Genomic DNA, 19,613 nt, shown 5'->3' on the forward strand with positions numbered 1-19,613 from the left:
CCACAAAACTGAAATTCAGTCTCTCTCTTTCCCTCTTCTTCTTCTATCTAAAAATATTTTGAGATTCGTCCAGATTTTTCCTCGCTCATGACCGCTTTCTACTTTTTTTTTTTCAACGCACCAATAATGACGTGAGCATGGCATTCCGCTTTAATGTGGGAAAGTTGTTAAGTATCGTTCAATCGCAGGCAACGAGTAATCTAGCAGATTCTCTCCGGTGTCCAGCACTTGGGAATGTAGGCTACCGAGTACCGACATTCGCCGGTAGCCAGTGCGGCAATAACCGAAGATCGAGAGTAGAGTAGACCGAGTAACGTCAGTTGCTGTTGGTCGCCGATCTCGCTAAGTCGCCAGTCTGTATACCGACAGGCTTGGGGAAGGCAACACCCTGACAAACAGACAGGGAGAGAGAGAGAAAGACTGTTTTCTCTTTGGCAGAAATTGGTGCTTTACCACGCTGACCACATCGTGAATCACATTTCACCGGTGATGATGTAAAAGTGTTCGCTGGTTTACTTATTACTTAGTTGTTTACGGCAGGTGAGAGACTTGAAATCGCGTAGACTGTCAGATCTTTCACATGGACCCCCAGTTCCTTGAAAACATTTTGATTTCTTCGCGTTCCCGGTGAACGTTAGTGTTTACAGCGATATCTGAAAAAGATGCCCATGTTTAGCATACTGAGAAAAGATGGCAAGGTCCTTTTTGTTTAAAAGTCGCACCGTTGCTTAACGGTTACTCAAGTGTTGCAGTTCGTTTCTCAGCCAGTAGAAAAATGTAAATTGCATGAGACCATTTCATTTCACCGGGGCTTATTCAGTGTGTATCGTTGTTATACAATCAAAGCAACTGCGCCAGTGGAACCTTCAGGTGCAATAGTAAACTCAAATAAGCAGAGAAAGCTCATTACCAAGTACACAAAGGCAATTAACAGTGAGAGAAAAGGAATAGAAATTCTGAGTCAACGGTAGTGACTTGCAGAATAGTTGCGGCAAGGAATACATTGTCATGCCTTAAAAAGTGAAAAGCCTTGGTTCTGATAACAGGAAAGGCTTTCAAATCCTTCGGATAGAAAAGGTATTCAGTGTTTATATTTCGTGAAGGAAATGTGGGCTTGAACTCCCCGAGAATTTGAAGGACTTATAAGAAGCTTCGGACTACAATTTTTTTCGGCGTCTCTTAAAAAGTAAGTCTACCGATTTTGCCTTTAAGGAATTTTTCCATCATACACCATTCTTATCGCTGTCATTATCGTCATTATCATCACCATCACTGGCGAAAATTACTTATAAACATGGCCATCAAATATAGTACAAACGTGCTTTCTCTCAAGCAAAGAATATACCGAGACGAGCCAATGCAATATTAGTGTCACGGGATTTCTGACATAATTCTAACACAAAATGAATAGATAAGTTACCTAATGATAATTTCTGATAACACTTAACTGACATAACCTGAACAAATGAAAGCTGAATTTTGTTATCTTTTTTGACGCTCACAATCAGCGATTAATAAAAGCAATTAAGAACATGGTGAAACCGAATTAATTCAGTGGCATGCGCTTCTGGCCTCCGTATTAGGTTAGTTTAAAAATAAGAGCTGAAGAGAAAGGTTTGAAGAGAGAGAGAGAGAGAATTTCCGAAGTCTGAACTTTCTTTGTCAAATGTGGGTCGACATCCGCTGTAATTTCCAAAATTCGGAAGAGGGAGATAAATAACCATAGTTTCACATGTGGTTGCTACAGCGTTATTTATGCTCTCAAAGCAGACGCAGAACAGAACTCTTGTTTATGTGATTTTGAAATGGTGCATTTCATATAATTTAACTCCCATTATTTTTTATCATTAACGATGTATATAGTGGTATAAGCCTTTGATAGCTTATACCAGTTGTTAGAGATCTTGCATCACTTATTTTCTTTTTGAGTATGTTAAATCAACTTAAATTATTCATGCGAGTTTGCAGTAAATAGTGGGCTGTTACAGCTTACGTTATGAAGCCTTTGCTGCTTGCCATTCCAATGGTTTTTATAATAATAATAATAAAAAAAACTGGTTGGACTTGATAGGTGTAGAAAGGAGTAATGATAAAAACTTGACTGACTTAGAATGCGTAGATGATACTGTTTTCCTAAGAGCATGCACAAAGTGATGATTTAAAACAATTTGGTGAAAGGATTAATGAGGTGGAATGTTTCAAATATTTAGGAACTACGATATACATAACAGGTTCTCATAGATTATAATTTTAGCGAAAGGTAAATAAACTAAACAGACAGGCTTTGGAAATCAAAGACTGAAATTGCATATTAAAGTAAGATTTGATTTTAAAGTAAGTCTAGTACGATCTATATTGCTATACTTTTACATGACTTACAGTGTATCTCAAAAGTCTGGCGATCTGAGGATAGAACTGTAATGAGTATATTACAACAATGAAGGGAGTTCCATATGTCCATGAGATAAATTGAAGGGGAGAGGAAGATAGCTCGGGTATGCGTAAGCACCATACCTAGGAGAATTATAGGACGTGATGGTGTCAGCTGGCTTCTGCGGGCACCGTATGATTCGGAAGACCTAGACCTACATTATGAGGAAGGCAGGAGACGAGTGGAGATTTGTAGAAGATAAACCATGGGAAAAATACTAGAGAAGGAATCTCACAGAGGACGTACAGATAATTGACCCGGTCATAATTTCTGTATACTCTTCGACATCTGACAAAAGATTTATCGGCAGCTATAGAAAGAATTTTCCTGGGAAAAAATGAAGTTGCTGATTGAACTCAGTCCTGATGAGAAAATAGCCATTGCGAGGGAATTGGCGCTTTGCGTCAGTCAGAACGTAAAAATGGACGCTGGGAAGGAAAGGCTAATAATTTATCTTACTTAACCTAGGCCTACTTAAATCTCCCTTCGTAATTGGTACGAGTAGCGTAACAATAGCCACTTTGGAAATGATAATGGAAAAGGGCTTCTTTTACTTCATTCATTTCTAAAAGGTTATTCTGATTAGAATTCTCAAATTTCCCTCTTAATTAACATAGTAGTGCTTAGGTTGCTTTATTTTCTTACGAAAACGCAGAAAGAAGTCAAACTTACTATCTGCTCTTTCTTTGAGAGGGAGAGAGAGAGAGAGAGAGAGAGAGAGAGTTTTTCTAAGCGATTAAGAGACTTCTAAGAGCAAACAAAATCACAAGTCCGAACCCTGCGGTAGGACAGTTAGGTCAAAGGTCATAATGAGATTGACCAAATGATAGCCGGTAGTAAAGTCTCCTAAGATAGACTTGGATGATGATGATTAACTCTGCTAATGTTTTAGAAAAAACAGCCGTCATTAAAAGTTATGTTGAATAAATATAAGTTTTATGTACGAGCAGATTATTATAATTATTATTATTATTATTATTATTAGTTATTTTAGTTGTTTAATTTCTTAAGTGAAATTCAATATTAATTCGAATTTTTTATTTGTCACAGTGAAATGCTCTAAAATTTGCACTCCGAAAAAAATAATTATTATTTTATTTATTTATTTTTACCTTTATTTTTTTTTCTTTCACAGTCATCCTATTCGACTGGGGGGTTTTTATAATGTGGGGTTCCGGGTTGCATCCTGCCTCCTTAGGAATCCATTACTTTTCTCTCTAAGTGTCCTGTTTCTAGGAGCACACTCTTCTGCATGAGTCCAGGAGCTTCTTCGGCATCTAGTTTTTCCAGGTTTCTTTTCAGGGAGCTTGGTATCGTGCCTATACTCTGTTTTTTTTCATCAGTCCATCCGCCTGTGGTGTTTTTGTATGGTAACAATTGCGTCCGGGCTTTAGATAGTTACGCTATGTGTAAGTTTTAGGTAAATAAAAGGATATCTGGGTGTACATTTGCAACTGAAAAGTGTTTTAATAATTTACTGAATGCGAATTACACCGTTAATATTCGAAATAGGATATTATTATAACCGTTGAAAGTAAGCTGAATGTAACTATCTAAAACACCACAGGCGGATGGACAGATGAAAAAAAACAGAGTATAGTGTTCTTATGATTATAGGTACAATTTTATTATTATTATTATTATTATTATTATTATTATTATTATTATTATTATTATTATTATTATTTATTATTATTATTACTTAAAGTTGAAATTCAGTATTAATTCGGATAGATAGATAAATGAAATTATTTATAAATAAACAAGGGGTGATCCGACCTCCCGCTTACTTGGGGCGCATGTTAAAAGTTACGGTCAAATAGAGCCTTGTTTCACCAACGAAAATTTAAAGAAATATGCTATATTTTATATTAGGAATAATTTTTCTGTACTGTTTGATTAACATGCACATTATTTACTTTTTACATTTTCATTCTAATAAATAAATCATAATTATCCTATCCTAAAATTCTAGTATCTTTACCTCGACGCGAAACACCCTTTTCTGACCTTTTTATGGGTTATCCTACCCCTCCCATCCCCCGCCACCAACAAGAAAGTAGTTTCTAGGCTTACTTCCCGAGTAAACGAAAACTATGGTGACTATACTGTGCGTAAGGCATACTGTTGATTGTATCTCTTACGGGGACAATTCCCGTAGGGAGTTAGTGCCATCAGTGCACCTCATGCAGTGTACTGTAGGCATTACTTAAGGTTCTTTGCGGCGTGCTTTCGGCTTCTAGCTGCAACCCCTTTTATTCCTTTTATTGTACCTCCTTCCATAGCCTCTTCCATCTTAGTTTCCACCCTCTCCTAACAGTTGATTCATGGTGCAACTGCTTTGAGGTGTCCTCCTGTTACGCCTTTCAAACCTTAGACTGTCAATTTCCGTTTTAGAGTTGAATGACCTTATAGGTCTCAGTGGTTGGCCTTTGACCTAAATTCTATATTCAATTCAATTCTTATGGGGACGAAAAGAGAGAGAGAGAGAGAGAGAGAGAGAGAGAGAGAGAGAGAGAGAGAGAGGGGTCATTTGATATCCTATTTTGGCTCGAATATCTGCGCGATTCACGGTACTGAATACTGTCGCTATAGTCCTTACATTCTCCCACGTCTTTCATAAGTCCAAACCTTTTTCTAAAATACGGATATATAAAACAAAGATAATTGTTTGTACCAAATCTTTATACGAGGTCAACAATGGCGTCCGCATGAACGGTACCCGAGGTATTTTTTGTCATTGGAAAGCTGGATGAAAGTAGTGATTCTCTTGTGTCATGCGCAATTACAACGGCGGAATCTGGCATACAATGTCGGGACCGAAAATGGTTTTCGCATCAATTTTCTTCCAAATGGCTGTATGAATTGTTGCATTATCTGGGGGAGTGACCTCGTAGATTACTAGACAGATAAGTCCAGTGTCATCTTGAGCCGTTATACCTTGCAGAAGGGTTTATTGGAGTTTTCTTAAGGTCGGTATGTGCTTTTATGACTGGTTGAATTTTGGAGTGATGCCTTCCTCTATACGTGTAGCTTTATGTACAGTACAATCTTTTTATATACGTTTTACTCGGGTATATATTGTGTGTTATCTTCCATTAGAATAACTAAGCTTAGTGCTGGCTTTGAAGATATACACAATATTTTTTAATGCGAAGTGGTCATAATATCAATGGTATAATATTAGACTAATAAGCCACGATAGGGTTGATTTTATGTTGCACATAGTTTGTATATTATCATATTTCAATGCACAAAATAAACGAAAGGAAAGAAAGAATAGGGGTAAGGGAAAATCAAGGAAAGAAAGAAGACGAATGCATAGTAAATTACGCCCTTCAGACAGTTAGTCTAGGTGGCTCAGTTTTCCCATGGACCTGGTAACCGGTGGAAACCAGATTCTTCCCATAAACAACCCTTTGCGTCACGGATCCTTAAGAGAAATAACTTTTTTGTGGAATAATCTGCATTAGTAATGGGCAATAAATCACACCTGCCATTCTTTCCTGTTATTTATTTCCAGGCAAAAACTGCACGCCCTCGAAAACGAGGATTTACTTGTTATTAAAAAGATCTTGTTTACCGTTTATTTGTTTGTCGTCATTCTCTTTTACTTTGATTTGCTCAAGTTTATTTTATTTACTGTTTTATTATGTTTGTGTTCATTATTTCAAGACTATACGTACGATACCTTGTTCATCGGTAGGCTAATTCCCAACTAGAAAAACTTAGTTACATGATTTCCAACTATGGCATGGCACTTGGTAAAGCAAACTCTGGCTAGATAGAATATATATATATATATATATATATAATATATATATATATATATATATTGTATTTACTAGTTTGGACAATGACATGGTCGGCCATGTTTACTGCTTATATTAAAAAATTTGATTAAAGCAACAGTTAATGATAATGCTTTCTTTCATGTCTCATGTAACATAAACAGAACTCGTGCTTTTTTTTTTTTAATAGAAGCATTCCATGATTTTCCTGTCTAGACAAGAGTTTTTGGCTATTCCTGCAATAATTAGGCCTACTCTTTACTGAAACATACTGTCTGAAAGAGCCAAAATTCTTTCATCTACAGGTTTGCTTTCCAAATTTAGTTATTAATTAGGTATTGATTAAACAGTTGCTGGTTATTGACTTCATTGTAATGTTTATTTGCCATCATTAGCATTCCCCGAGCTAGAACGTCTGCAAGAGTTAAACTGTAAAATGTTGGAAATGATTAAATGTGGCTCTTGTCCATAAACATAATTGAGTAAAGGAGAAAAAATCTTTAGGTACAGAGTCTTCTTGTGGCATACGTGACCAAACTGTGCAGAGAGGGTTGCTTACATATCACCCCTCCCCCACCTCTCTCTCTCTCTCACACTCACACACACACACACACACAGGAAAAATAGTATGCACTGGTTCAGGCTCGTGACGTTCTCTCTCTCTCTCTCACACACACACACAGTAAAAGAAAAATAGTATGCACTGGTTCAGGCTCGTGACGTTTTTCCAGATAATCGTAGCCTTCAGTTCAATCTCTCGTCCGTAAGACGATTTTTCTACTTCGCGCTTAGTTATTAACTGATATTCAGCTGTCACGTGACCTCGATCTGGACTCGTATGCGCATTCCATCAACATTGCTCTCATTTCTGTTTTGAGGGAGGAGGGCATTGTGCTGCTGAAACAGTTATATATGCATCTGCTTTGGGCAACCACCTGTCGCTAGACTCACTCAACAAATCCTCAAATTTGTGAGCCATATGGCTTAATGCTTACCCTCCGTAATTCTATATATTTCTGTCGCCCTAATAGGAAGGCAGGTTTTGTAATTTTTATACTTATACACCTCCGTCAGTTGCGTCTAATGCTGTGCTTGAACCTCTATTGATCAGAAGTTCAAACTCGTTGTGCCGGTTGGCTTCATCTCAACTCTATAGTTTATTTGATATTTATTTTTTTCTGATATATGTCTTATTTTTTGTTATCTTTTGTTATTTGTTTCTATTTTTTTTCGTTGCCAGAGCTGGGCTATTTTCCCCAGAGAAGCCCCAGGCTGTGTAATATTCTACTTTTACATCACGAGTTGCATTGTGACTTGTGAATGATATAATAATAATAATAAAGACAAGAGAATTTGTACAATTTTAAATGAAGATGAACTTTTTTTGAGGTGGATCTTTCCACACAAATCAACCAATGCTCAGTAGTGGTAAAGTTTAATTGCAAATTCGGTTGCCAGGATCTAGAACAGGCCGTTAGACTCAATCATGCTTTGGCAGCGATTTCCAGCAATTTATGACCCGGCCAGTTAACAGACGTTGCCTCTCTTTCATTTCCAGGTCTCATGGATTTGTAATTTATGATCACAGAATGGGGACATCAATCATTGTCAGATCGTTTTTTTTTTTAATCTGTTCTTAGTTTTGTCGATACTGGCCTTATGTGAAGGATTCAGACATTATTCTCTCTCTCTCGCTCCCTTCTCCTCGTCTCTCTCCTATCTCATCTCTCTCTCTCTCTCTCTCTTCTCTATATGATATATATATATATATATATATATAGGATATAATTACCAGCATAATATATTACATGCACTATGCGTGTATGTTACGTACTTTTTATACATCTTATCTGCGTTTGATCTTATGCATCAATTTTCTGTATATTACGTTCAGTATTTATTTTTTATATATGTGTAAATAAATATGCATATATATATATATATATATATGTATATATATATATATATATATATATGTATATCACTGGAAGTAAAAATTTAGTAATGTGTTGGGAAGACTTAGAGATGGTTGGACAGACGGCTTGAAAGAGATATCAAATAAGCAGGACCTTAACATATATTATATGCTCCATTAGAAAGCGTTCAAATTAGAGGTGGATGACAGTGTGTATGTGTGTGTGTAAGTAGGTTCGATGTTCTGCTGAGGGTGTATGGAAGTTTTCTACTCAGGTGTTCATCCATGATTCGTGTTAAAAGTATTACTGTGGTACTAGCCCTAGTAATTTGCTGTATCAAGTGTCAGAAATATATTAATAAAAAATTATCATTAGACGCAAGTAGCATCCCAGAGGATCCTAACATGCCGAGAATGTATTTTTCCCCTTGGAAGTGAGTTATCTATTATATAATTTGTTCGTTCAAGAGACATCTTCAATTCGTTGAAACATCACACTCTACCGTCAGCTCTAATACTGAGCTGAACTAGGCCAACTTTGTCTTACTTGAGTCTGTATCTTGAATCTAGCCTGAGCAATAGTCATAGCTCATGCGCCTTTACTTTCTATAACACACCTCCCCCATTTGCTTCGTTTAAACGGGAAAGAATACGAGAGATGATGGCATCAACATTTTCAGTAATTGCCTGAGGTTTCCTATCAAGGTCAAGGTAACCATTTTCGTCTTCCTTGTTCCTCAACGCAGCCGTTTATATCATGCGTCGTCTTTCCTTTCGTAATTCATAATTATTGCCAAATGACACCCGAGGCCATATAAATATACTGTATGACTTAAATTCGTCCTATATACTTCCAGTTTCAAATTCTCTTCCTTGGGTACATACTTTCCAGACACGTAGAAATAGTACTATAAAAACCGGATAACGACAATAAATACGCGTTGGAATGACAGAACAATTAGTTGTTTCTTACTTTCTATCTTCAGTATTCATGGCAGAAAGCGAAAGTATATTTTTATTCCTTTTTTTTTTATCTTTGGCAACGACTGATCCCTACTCATGCGTGCCCTCCGGAAATCAAATGATGAATGACCGGGTTGTTGTGACTAGACTCGAGCGAGTTCTGTTAAGTTTTTCTCTGGGACGTGATACGTAATAAACTCACGTCTACGTAGCTTTATATTCATGTTGTATTATCTCCTTATATTAAATTCATGGTAACATTGTTGTTATGTCCATTTATACAGCAGCTTCTCAAGATAACCTCAGTCCAGATCTGAATGGTTGCCGGAGGCTTCGGTCTATCATATCTAATATTCAGTAATTATTTATAAAAACTAGACACCATGAAGTGGTTTTGTTTTGCTCCTTAATAATAATAATATGCTTGAACTTCAACTAAAATATTTAACATGGTAAACAGACATCAAGAATTAGTGATGTGTCTCATTGTTTTGACGTCACAATTATGACGTTTTCCTCTCCTCCAGGTATGCTCTTCTTCAGGTCAGTCTTCTATAGTTTCAGTTCAGGTTGGCGGGAACTATGTGACAGCGGCTTCTGGTAGTGTTTGGTAAACCCATTCAATTACTGATTACATTTATTCAGGCTTGGGACCAGTATGCGTGTGTTAATACTTCATGGGCATATATGTGAGCGGAGCCACTCGAACATAATTTTTAATCTCTTTTACTAACTGATTGACTCGAAGTGTTCGCTATAGAGCCGAAATGGTTACGATGCAACTGCTACTATGAAATTTATTTTATCTGTATTGAGTGATACTTCTTATTTTGCGTCATTCCGTTGATTCTCTGTACAAAAGTTCGTTAAAATAAACGTTTTCCTACTGTGATGACTTCTCTTTGATTGTGAGAACGCTAGCAAGCCAAGAACCATGTGATAATCTCACTTTCTCCGCCTGACTAGACTCAAGAATATGTGTGTGTGTGTGTGTGTTTATCATATCGTTTGTAAAAAAGAACAAAAAAAAAATATAGCAATATGACAAAATTCATTGTTTTAACTCATTTTCATTGAGAAATCTGACAAGATGATTGTTTTCTTAACATGGTATTTTTTTTTTCTCGCACGCGAAGTGATCAAGCGGAACACTTTTTTTTTTTTTCTCTCTCTCTCTCTCTGAGGGCGCAATATTTGTCGTTGCATATTTTTCTTCGCCATGAGAATGATTCAGTCGATAAAAAATGGAAATATTGTCCAGATATTACAAGCATGCAACAACCAGTTCCGTATAATAGCCTTCAATTTAAAGCCAGACAGTACTGGTATTGAATGCAGAGGATGACATGAAAGTTGAATTCGTCATGCGTGCAATGTATCTCGGTTAAAAATGTCAATAACCTTTCTGTTAGTTCGTATTTTCATGTTACTGTGTAAAAATTGCAGTTTTATCACTTTGTACGGTCAGATATAATGTAAATTATATTCTTGAAACAGGCCAATTCTTCATGCCCGAGTCAATTAGTCGGAGAGAACGTCCCTGTGTGCCCCAGGGAGTCGGTTGGTGGCGACTTAGGTCACTTTCGCCTCAATGTCTAGCTGCTCTCGTCATGGGCTTCTTCTTAGGCCTAACCATCGCCCTGCTGCACTCGGCTGCCCTCTATATGCCAAATACCACGCAAAATTCTTCGCCAGGGATATCTGCAAGTAAGTTGCAATGTTTTTTTTATTGTTTGCAACGATAGGAAAAAAAGGTTGATGAATTATTAGGCGACTCCAATTTCTAAATGACCACGAAAATGTAAAAAAAATGAAGGTAGCGATTTTGATATTTGGTCGACACAAGATTGATGTTAATGCTGTGATGTTTTATTAACATATTCACGTATATTTGTTTAATAAACTCGTCTGCATGGCTGGCTTAAAAGTTTCGTATTGAAGTTAATCCATAGTCTAATCTTGTCCGAACAACATAAACGAACAAATGAGAGAAATGATTCCATTGATATTCTATTACCTTGTGAATGCAAACGTATTTAAGTTTTTTTTTTTCCCAGGATGGATGAACGAGCCGTGGGAAAAAGAAGTATCCAGTCCAGATGACTTGATGCAGATTGTCGGTACCAGAGAGATGGGCGGTCGGCCCACAAAGTCAGCCGGGAAAACGAAAGAGCAGCAACAACACTCTCAGCGTCTGCAAAAGCGTTCGAAAACCTGTTGTAAGTGTAAATAAAAGTAACCAGTAGCTAAATACGGCAGCTGTGATATGTTTTTCCACTGTATTTTATTATTTGCCTTCTTTCTTCAATGTTTAGCAATCATTACTTCTTTCAGTATTAAGATATATTGTTTACTTATTTATTTCTGATGTTTTTGATAGGATGACAAAAGTTTCTCTCTGGTCAGTTCCTTCGTGCATCTGGATTGACATCTGGAGATTCTTGTATTTTGGAAATTCTTATTAGAAAACATTAGCAGATGCTTGTCTACTATATTATAGATGAAAGTTTCGCTACATTTTAAAGACTTTTTTTTCACTGATGTCACATATTTTTTTTTATCTTTTATTAGAAAAATATTAAATTTCATTTACATAATAACTATGATATTATGAGTTACAAAATTATATACCTACAATATTTGGATTAGTAAAAAATTAGAAATCAATATCAATATACAATGTCATATTACCGACAAATGATTTATTAACACAATGAAAGCCCCTAAAGCCTCCAGGCTGATCCTAAACTCTCTAGGGTAATTCCTAAGCCTTCTAAGCTCATCAATTAATTCTGCTTCCCAGTTGGCAACATTGCCAATCGCCTCTTCCACGAGGTACGCGTCCTGTGTCTCGTTGTGACATACCCCGCCCACCATGTCTCCTACGCCCTTCACGTCTACCGCACCTGGGGGAAGAGGTGCACCAAGATTCTCTTCGTCACCAACCATGTGGAGGAGGAGGATTACGACGAAGATGGGTTCCCCAGGAGACAGAGGGAAGACGATGAACTCCCACTGCTGACGGTACCGCACGCGTCCACTCGGCGGGACGGACTTTGGAACAAAACTAGGGTAGGTAGCTCCTATGTAAACAAGGAAGAAGAGCCTGAAGGAAAAGCCGGTGGTTCTTAATTCGAGAAGAAGCACCAGGCCAACCTCTCAGGGTTATCGTTTGTCAAACAAGAATGCTGGGTTGCGTACAGTTGCAATCACTATGCACCTCTTTGTGATGACATGAGATCATTTGACGAAATATTATAGCTACGTCATAGACTTAAAAGACTCGCGCCAAAGCTTATCTTAAAAAAATGGAGAAATAAACAGTACAAAAAAGAATGATTACTAAATTCCCTCCTTATGCACACGAACAGGACTAAATTCTCTATGCCACACCGAACAGGACTAAATTCCTCTTAAGCACACGAACAGGACTAAATCTCTCCTTATGCACGAACAGACTAAATTCCCATCCTTAAAATTGCTCACGAACACATAAATTCTTCTGTTATGCACACGAACAGGACTAAATTCCCTCCTTATGCACACGAACAGGACTAAATTCTCTCCTTATGCTCACGAACAGGACGCCTTTCGCCACGCCTACCTCCACTATCTGGACGACTTCGACTGGTTCGTGAAAGCGGACGACGACACCTACCTCATCATGGAGAACCTTCGCTACTGGCTGCATGACAAGGACCCCGAAGACCCGCTCTACTACGGATGCCACTTTAATGCCATCGTTCCGCAGGTAGTGGAGAGGAATTAAAAAGTAACTCGTGGAATTGGTTAGTCTTGTTTTAGAGCAGTTTTTAGTGTCGTTTTGCACATCACATTATACAATGCAAGCATTATTCAAGGGTGTTTGAAGCGTCGCTTCAGCACCTATCTGCAACCACTCTTTAGTAGTACTATTCCTCCCGCTTCCCTTCTTCAATTTTGCTGTCCAGCAGTCCAACCTCTAATTATTACTATTTAGTACAACTGCGGGGATTTATAACAGTTCCAACCCCTCTAATTAGTACAACTGCGGGGTTTTCTAATAGTTCTAACCTCTCTAATTATTACTAATTAGTACAACTGCGGGGTTTTCGAACGGTTCCAACCCCTCTAATTATTACTAATTAGTACAACTGCGGGGTTTTCAAACAGTTACACCTTTAGACCCATGTACTTCATCTCATGCGTTTTCATCATTTCACTACCCCAGTGATTGGCTTGACAGCTTAAATGTCAAAAATCAAAGGCAATGTTTACTTTAGACAGTACTATAATTGTCCTTTTACAAATTACTGTTCTCTAGGTAGTGAAGATGAAAAACAGCTATTAATGGACTTTGTAAACCTATTGTGACACAAAATCACGCCTGAAAATATAGTTATTCTCCAAACAATGGAGAAAAGGCACCGGCAGATACCTTGGATCATCATTAGAAAGCACAATTTCTATTCTATTTTGATTTCATAACAGATGCGAATTTGATAAAACTTTAGGTGATTTGTGACGCACGCAAGATACGCCTAGTTGTTATTGCTTTGTAGCGATAAATAATGGTCACGCTACATAAGAAAAAAAAAAATCTAGCCTAGTGCATCACTGCATTTTTCATAAAGACAATTTAAGCACAGATAAGTTTGATACCCTCTAGATATAGAGAAGTCCCATGTATGAAAGCGAACTCTGATTTTCTGTTAGCAATGCACGTGCAATTTGCAGTGAGAGTCTTCAGTAGATGAACGAAAGTTAAGTGCTTTGAACTTTCACTGACAGTTGCATGAAATTGCAGGATATTAAAAAAAAAAAAAAGGTAAATAAATGCTAAATGCATTCTTCATCTTTCCAATTAAGTGGACGTACTGTATACAGATTTCTGCTCGTAAAGAGTAAGCGGTAAATGACCTATGAATAATATTCTGGACTTATAAATTCTATTATTATATAGCCAGGTTGAGCTAAACATATTTACCCTTTGGGCATCAGAAGTGGATGCATCAAGTATATTTACTAGTTTTTGTATCAGGAATTGATAGCCGAAAGTACTGAATAATGAGATATTGACTGTCCAGTTATTTAGTTTTTGTAAGAATTGCAAGAGTATTGTGTATAAAATTGAATTTTATATAAAAGTGGTGTTTTTCAGGGCTTCTCTGTTATTTATATGAAGGAGAAGAATAAAAGTCTGTGAGTTTTGTGTCTAAGGTTTATGAGTACGAAAAGAAATCTCAAGTTTTCTATTTGTGAATTAGAATCTAAGTTTTGCTGTTTATGAGTTATAAGTAAAAAGAGGCACCTGATTTTTAGGAGTTATCAGTGCAAATAAGTGAATAGGGACACCCGAGGGTTCCATTTTTTCCCATTAATCTTTAATTTCTGCTTCTGACAGGGCTACATGAGCGGAGGCGCTGGCTACATCCTCAGCAGAGGGGCTTTGAGGGCCTTCGTCGAGGCCGGCATGAAGAATAAGACCTTGGCCTATTCCCAAGGAGCTGAGGACGTTCAGATGGGTAAGAGAGTTCATTTGGATGATTTGTGGTTGAGACTTCCGTTCAGTTAGTTATGATTTATGGTTGATATTGGTGCATTAGAGTAACTTGAGTTAATATTGTGATGAACCCTGTAGGGGAGTAGCGCCGTTAGTGCACCTCACGTGGTGCACTGGCGGTCTACACCGTGGTGCACTGTACGGTCTAGACTCTAGACCGTGGTGCACTGTACGGTCTAGACTCTAGACCGTGGTGCACTGTACGGTCTAGACTCTAGACCGTGGTGCACTGTTCGGTTCTAGATCTCATGGACCCGTGATGGCACTGTACGGTTTCTAGACCTCTAGACCGTCGGATGCCACTGTATCGGTCTAGGACTCTAAGAACCGTTTTGGGTGCAACTGTATCGGTCTAGGACTCTAAGACCGGTGGTGCACTGTACGGGTCTTAGACTCTAGACCGGATGCAGCTGTACCGTCTAAGACTCTAGGAGACCGGTGGTGCACTGTTACGGTCCTAGATCTCTAAGACCGTGGTGCACTGTACCGGTCTAGCGGACTTCTAGGACCGTGGTGCAACTTGTACAGGTCTAGACTCTAGACCCGTGATGCATCTGTTCAGTCTAGACTACTGGAACCGTGAATTGGCAGCTGTACGGCGTTCCTAAAGGGACCTCTAGACCAATGGTGCACCTTGGAGTGCATCTGTACAGGTCCTAGGACTCTAGACTCTAGACCGTGATGCACTGTACGGTCTAGACTCTAGACCGTGGTGCACTGTACGGTCTAGACTCTAGACCGTGGTGCACTGTACCAGGTTCCCCCCCCCACGCCACCCCCCCAGGTCTTCTACCGCACCTCTAGGACCGTGCACTGTACCGGTCTAGGAACTCTAGACCGTGGTGTGCAGCTGTAACGGTCCCTACGACTGTGGGGTGCACTGGTACGGTCCTAGGAACTCTAAGGAACCGTGGTGCACTGGTAAAACGGTCCTAGACTTCTAGGAAACCGTGGTGCACTTTAACGGTCTATGACTCTTCAGGCACCGTGAATGCCACCTGTAACGGTCTAGGACTCTAAGAACCGGTGGTGCACTGTACGGATCATAAGACTCTAGACCGTGGTGCACTGTACGGTCTAGACTCTAGTCTGTGGTGCACTGTACGGTCTAGACTAGACCGTGGTACTGGGTACACTGTAGGGATTACTTAAGCAGCGTCCTTTCGTCCCCTAGCTGCAATCTCTTTTATTCCTTTTACTCTGGTTCCGTTCATATGCTCTTTCTTCCATCTGACTTTCCAACTTCTCCTAACAATTGTTTCATGGTACTACTACGAAGTTTTCCTCCTTTACACATTTCAAACTTTCTTACTGTCAGTTTCTCTTTCAGCGTTGTTTGACCTCATAGGTCCCAGCGCTTGGCCTTAGGCCTAAATTCTGCATTTTATTCTATTCGATATATGATGAATTTAAAAGTATGTTTAGTTATGATTCACGTTGAGAGTAGATATTCTAATTATATATTTTTTTATATATATGTAGCCGTGTTTTGGTTAGAACAGGTGACGATCTTAAGCGTTAGTCAGAACTGGGTTGCTATCCGTGAGTTGCAATTAAGATATTTGTCAATGGTATATTTTTTTAGATTTATTAGATGTCGCTGAAAGAGGCATTGATGATTCAAGATACTTTTTATATTACTTCCGACTAGTGCCGCTGGGAAATCTTTGATTACAAGAAATATTTCACAGATAGTTGTAGATAACTACTATACTGCAGATGTAGTTTTATAACCTACATATGACTTTTAAGATGTAGTAAGGCTTTAGGAAAACAATTTTATATAGGATGATTGTACTGCACTCTCGGTTTTTTTTTATATTGTACATTAAAATACATAACATTTACTGAAGCTGGTTATATCATGACTCACTTTCTCGTTGGACTAGTGGTTTTCGTGTTCGCCTACCGATTCCGTACTCCCGAGTTCGATTCCCTGCTATGCCAACGTGGAATCAGAGGAATTTATTTCTAATGATCAGAAATTAATTTCTCGATATAATGTGGTTCGGATCCCACAAAAAGCTGTAGGTTCCACTGCTAGGTAACCAATTGGTTCCTAGCCACGTAAAAATATCTAATCCTTCGTGCCAGCCCTAGGAGAGCTGTTAATTAGCTCAGTGGTTTGGTTAAACTAAGATATACTGAACTTTATATCATAACTCGAATTATAGTCACGATTGACACGATTCTGAATGCACCACAAAATGAGAAACCGAAAGTGAACAGAACACACGACTCATTGAATGTGATAGACAAGGTGTGCCTTTGCGTTTGTGACAGGTGCTTTGCCAAGCAGATGTTCCTTGCAATTTATGACTTTCGTTGCTCAAGGATACTCGGTTAAAAACTTGAATTCCAGTGTTATTCATGCGTCGTTAAAAGAAAGTTGCTCCACGTTTTGTTACTCATTTTGATGTCAGTTTTAACAGACACACAATTACTCGGCGATGCTCAGTTTGTTACATCCTGTACGGTGGAAACTGGTAGTTTCTTGTTCTATAGTTTAGGCTTGCTTGTCTTGTGCTGGTGGCCTTATGCCTGCAGGTGCCCTTGCTCTTGGGCAGCCCGTAAAACCGATAGTTCGTTACTTTAGTGCTATTGTATCATGCATTATGAATTTATTGTTGTTGATGAATTAGACAGTTAATGCAGCATTAGTCCGAATGATAAAATGAGCGAGGGGATCTAGGCCAATTAATTCAAGTATTTGAATATTAATGATTTAAAAATACCAATGTTGATATTTAGCGAAATTTGAATTGTTGAAATAAGTTGACACAACGTAGGGCATTTTACTGTACTTCCGTTCATAGTACCTTTCTTCCTTCTTACTTTCCACTATCTCCTAACAATTGTTTCATAGTGCCACTGGGAGGTCCCCCCCCCCCCGCCCTTCCCCTCCCTGGCCAATGTTACATTTTACTCCCAATCTCCCTTTCATCGCTGTTTGACCTCACAGGTCACAGCGCTTGGCCCTTGGCATAAATTTTATATTGGAGTTCCTGTATACCCTGCTTCTCAACAAGAACAAATTCTCGTACTGTCATGTAAGATATTTTGTACCCTGGCATTCTAAGAGGACACTTTGCACCCTTTTACTCCATTCAGGATATTTCATGGCGGCCGCCGGCGTCCGCCCAGGGGACTCGAGAGACGAAAACGGGCGTCCGCGGTTCTTCCCCTTCATTCCGGCGGACGTCGTGGTGCCCAAAGGCAAGAATCTCTCCTACTGGTACTGGGAGAATCTCGTCTATGATCACGAACAGGTAGGGCAGCTCTGCTCTTCTTTATAAAGTGACGGAAATGTAAAGAGAGAGAGAGAGAGAGAGAGAGAGAGAGAGAGAGAGAGACCCGTCCCAAAGGAGCGTTACGTACCGTACCGAAGCTTGCATGAGGGTACCTTCATTCTGCATTCTTGTATATCCATATATTGTGAGAGAAGCTCGCCTCGTGTTGGACGACGACAAGCCTAAACTTATATAAAAAATGGATGCATTTGTGTGTGTGTGCCTAACTTGCTAAACTATCAGTTGACTTTTATTGAATTTACTCATCCTTCCAGGGTGACCGCTTGAGAATACATCCAACTATTTCGTGATTTTGAGTCTAGCTGCCAAATATGAAAGCTTCATAAAACAACAAAGTCTTTTTCCTCTGTTTTCAGGGTCTGTCGTGTTGCAGTGACACCACCATCTCATTCCACTACGTCAGAAAAGGCCTACTGTACACCCTCGAATTCTTGATATATCATTTAAAAGCCTACGGTCTAGATATGCCTGTTAAAGACTGCTGACATATGTGGAACCTTAGTTATAACGTTATTCAATACAAATATTTAAACATTATTTTTGTGTATTAGATCTTACCTGTTGGATATCACTCATTCATTGTTAACTCTTTGATGGCTACATATCTTAGCAAAATGCATATATTACAATACTAGCTGTTGTGGAAAAATAATGAAAACTATATTTAAGGCGTGATTATAGCTAATAGTTGAGATACAGTATAAAACAGTCCAGGAACGCATTATTCCGTCAGTACCTTCACTTTCAACCAATGGTTTTTAGATTTAGCATAGGCTAGGTCTACGAGTGTATTGCATAGCGTGTAAAGTACTAAATATTGTTTTTGTAGCCAAATCAGTGACAAGTTAGCAGTTCTTATGAACAAAGTTTATAAATAAAACCTACGAAATGGATATCATTAGATATAACGTGGTTAAGGGCCCAGTGAATGACCACCAGAGGAATTAGAATTCCTCTTGCTCCTTAAATCAGCATATGATACCTATTCCATTTTCCGGCATCTTTTAGCATTTGCCGCCAAAAATGTGTACCAAGAAACGAACAGCGTTTCTCATATCTTTATGCAATCGAAGCTGTTTATGCTCGTTACAGTGATGGTACGCAAAACAAGAACTTATATAACTTTCTATCGCCAGTTTAGCTTAATTTGTGACGCTAGTTTATGTGAATAATTCAATTAATTATTGGCTATTGGGTCTAAAGATTGGGGAAATGTGTTGGTGTGACAAGCCTACTACGCCCCGCCCCCTCCCCCAGGCCCCAACAAATATTATAAGTTCAAGACTTTCTGTCTTCAGTTCAATTGAAGTTAGTCAGTCTTCATGTGGCAGTGAAGGTGTGAATACTCTCGCCGGTTGCCCTCTGCAAACTTTTGCTGTATTGTGCACTACAACGCACTCCAGTAGGTCACAGTGTTTAATTTATGGGGGGTTGACTAAAATATATAGTGCTGTAAATTCGTAAAAACAGAAAATAGGTCACGATTAAAAGAAAAAAAAAAAAAAAAAGCTCACTATCGTTCATTGAAGACGTGGTACCTCGGTGTTGTGTCAAAACCGGTGAAGTTCATCAGATTAAAGTAAGTTCGTGGTTTTTATTGTAAATGGTAGCTGTTGTTGTTTATTTATTATTTCACGAATGAAGAAAGTAATAATTGTTG

At 38.5% G+C, this 19,613-nt stretch overlaps 1 protein-coding gene across 3 annotated transcripts; it reads left to right on the top strand.

Moving 5' to 3' along the window:
• Window positions 1–250: 250 nt before the first annotated feature.
• Window positions 251–18,629, top strand: LOC135219890 (glycoprotein-N-acetylgalactosamine 3-beta-galactosyltransferase 1-like). Of its 3 annotated transcripts, none has more exons than XM_064257046.1 (8): window positions 256–1,186; window positions 10,598–10,807; window positions 11,158–11,319; window positions 11,904–12,172; window positions 12,684–12,851; window positions 14,484–14,604; window positions 17,754–17,911; window positions 18,310–18,629. In XM_064257046.1, exons 2-8 carry the CDS (start codon window positions 10,609–10,611, stop codon window positions 18,436–18,438), a joined length of 1,206 nt encoding a protein of 401 aa, XP_064113116.1. In that variant the 5' UTR covers window positions 256–1,186; window positions 10,598–10,608; the 3' UTR covers window positions 18,439–18,629. The 3 variants fall into 3 exon arrangements, with proteins under 3 accessions (XP_064113118.1, XP_064113116.1, XP_064113117.1); XM_064257047.1 differs by lacking the exon at window positions 256–1,186 and adding an exon at window positions 9,652–9,710; XM_064257048.1 differs by lacking the exon at window positions 10,598–10,807 and having other exon boundaries at window positions 251–1,186.
• The last annotated feature ends 984 nt before the right edge of the window (window positions 18,630–19,613 follow it).

The sequence above is a fragment of the Macrobrachium nipponense genome, chromosome 1 (genome assembly GCF_015104395.2).
Source record: "Macrobrachium nipponense isolate FS-2020 chromosome 1, ASM1510439v2, whole genome shotgun sequence".
In the NCBI taxonomy this organism is placed as follows: Eukaryota; Metazoa; Arthropoda; class Malacostraca; order Decapoda; family Palaemonidae; genus Macrobrachium; species Macrobrachium nipponense.

Bases quoted from the DNA above. Each gene is read 5' to 3' on its own strand.
- LOC135219890 (XM_064257046.1), top strand. From the start codon at position 10,609: ATGCCCGAGTCAATTAGTCGGAGAGAACGTCCCTGTGTGCCCCAGGGA. The intron at 10,808-11,157 runs GTAAGTTGCAAT...TTTTTTTCCCAG, and splicing joins TTCGCCAGGGATATCTGCAA to GATGGATGAACGAGCCGTGG. The intron at 11,320-11,903 runs GTAAGTGTAAAT...TCTGCTTCCCAG, and splicing joins AAAGCGTTCGAAAACCTGTT to TTGGCAACATTGCCAATCGC.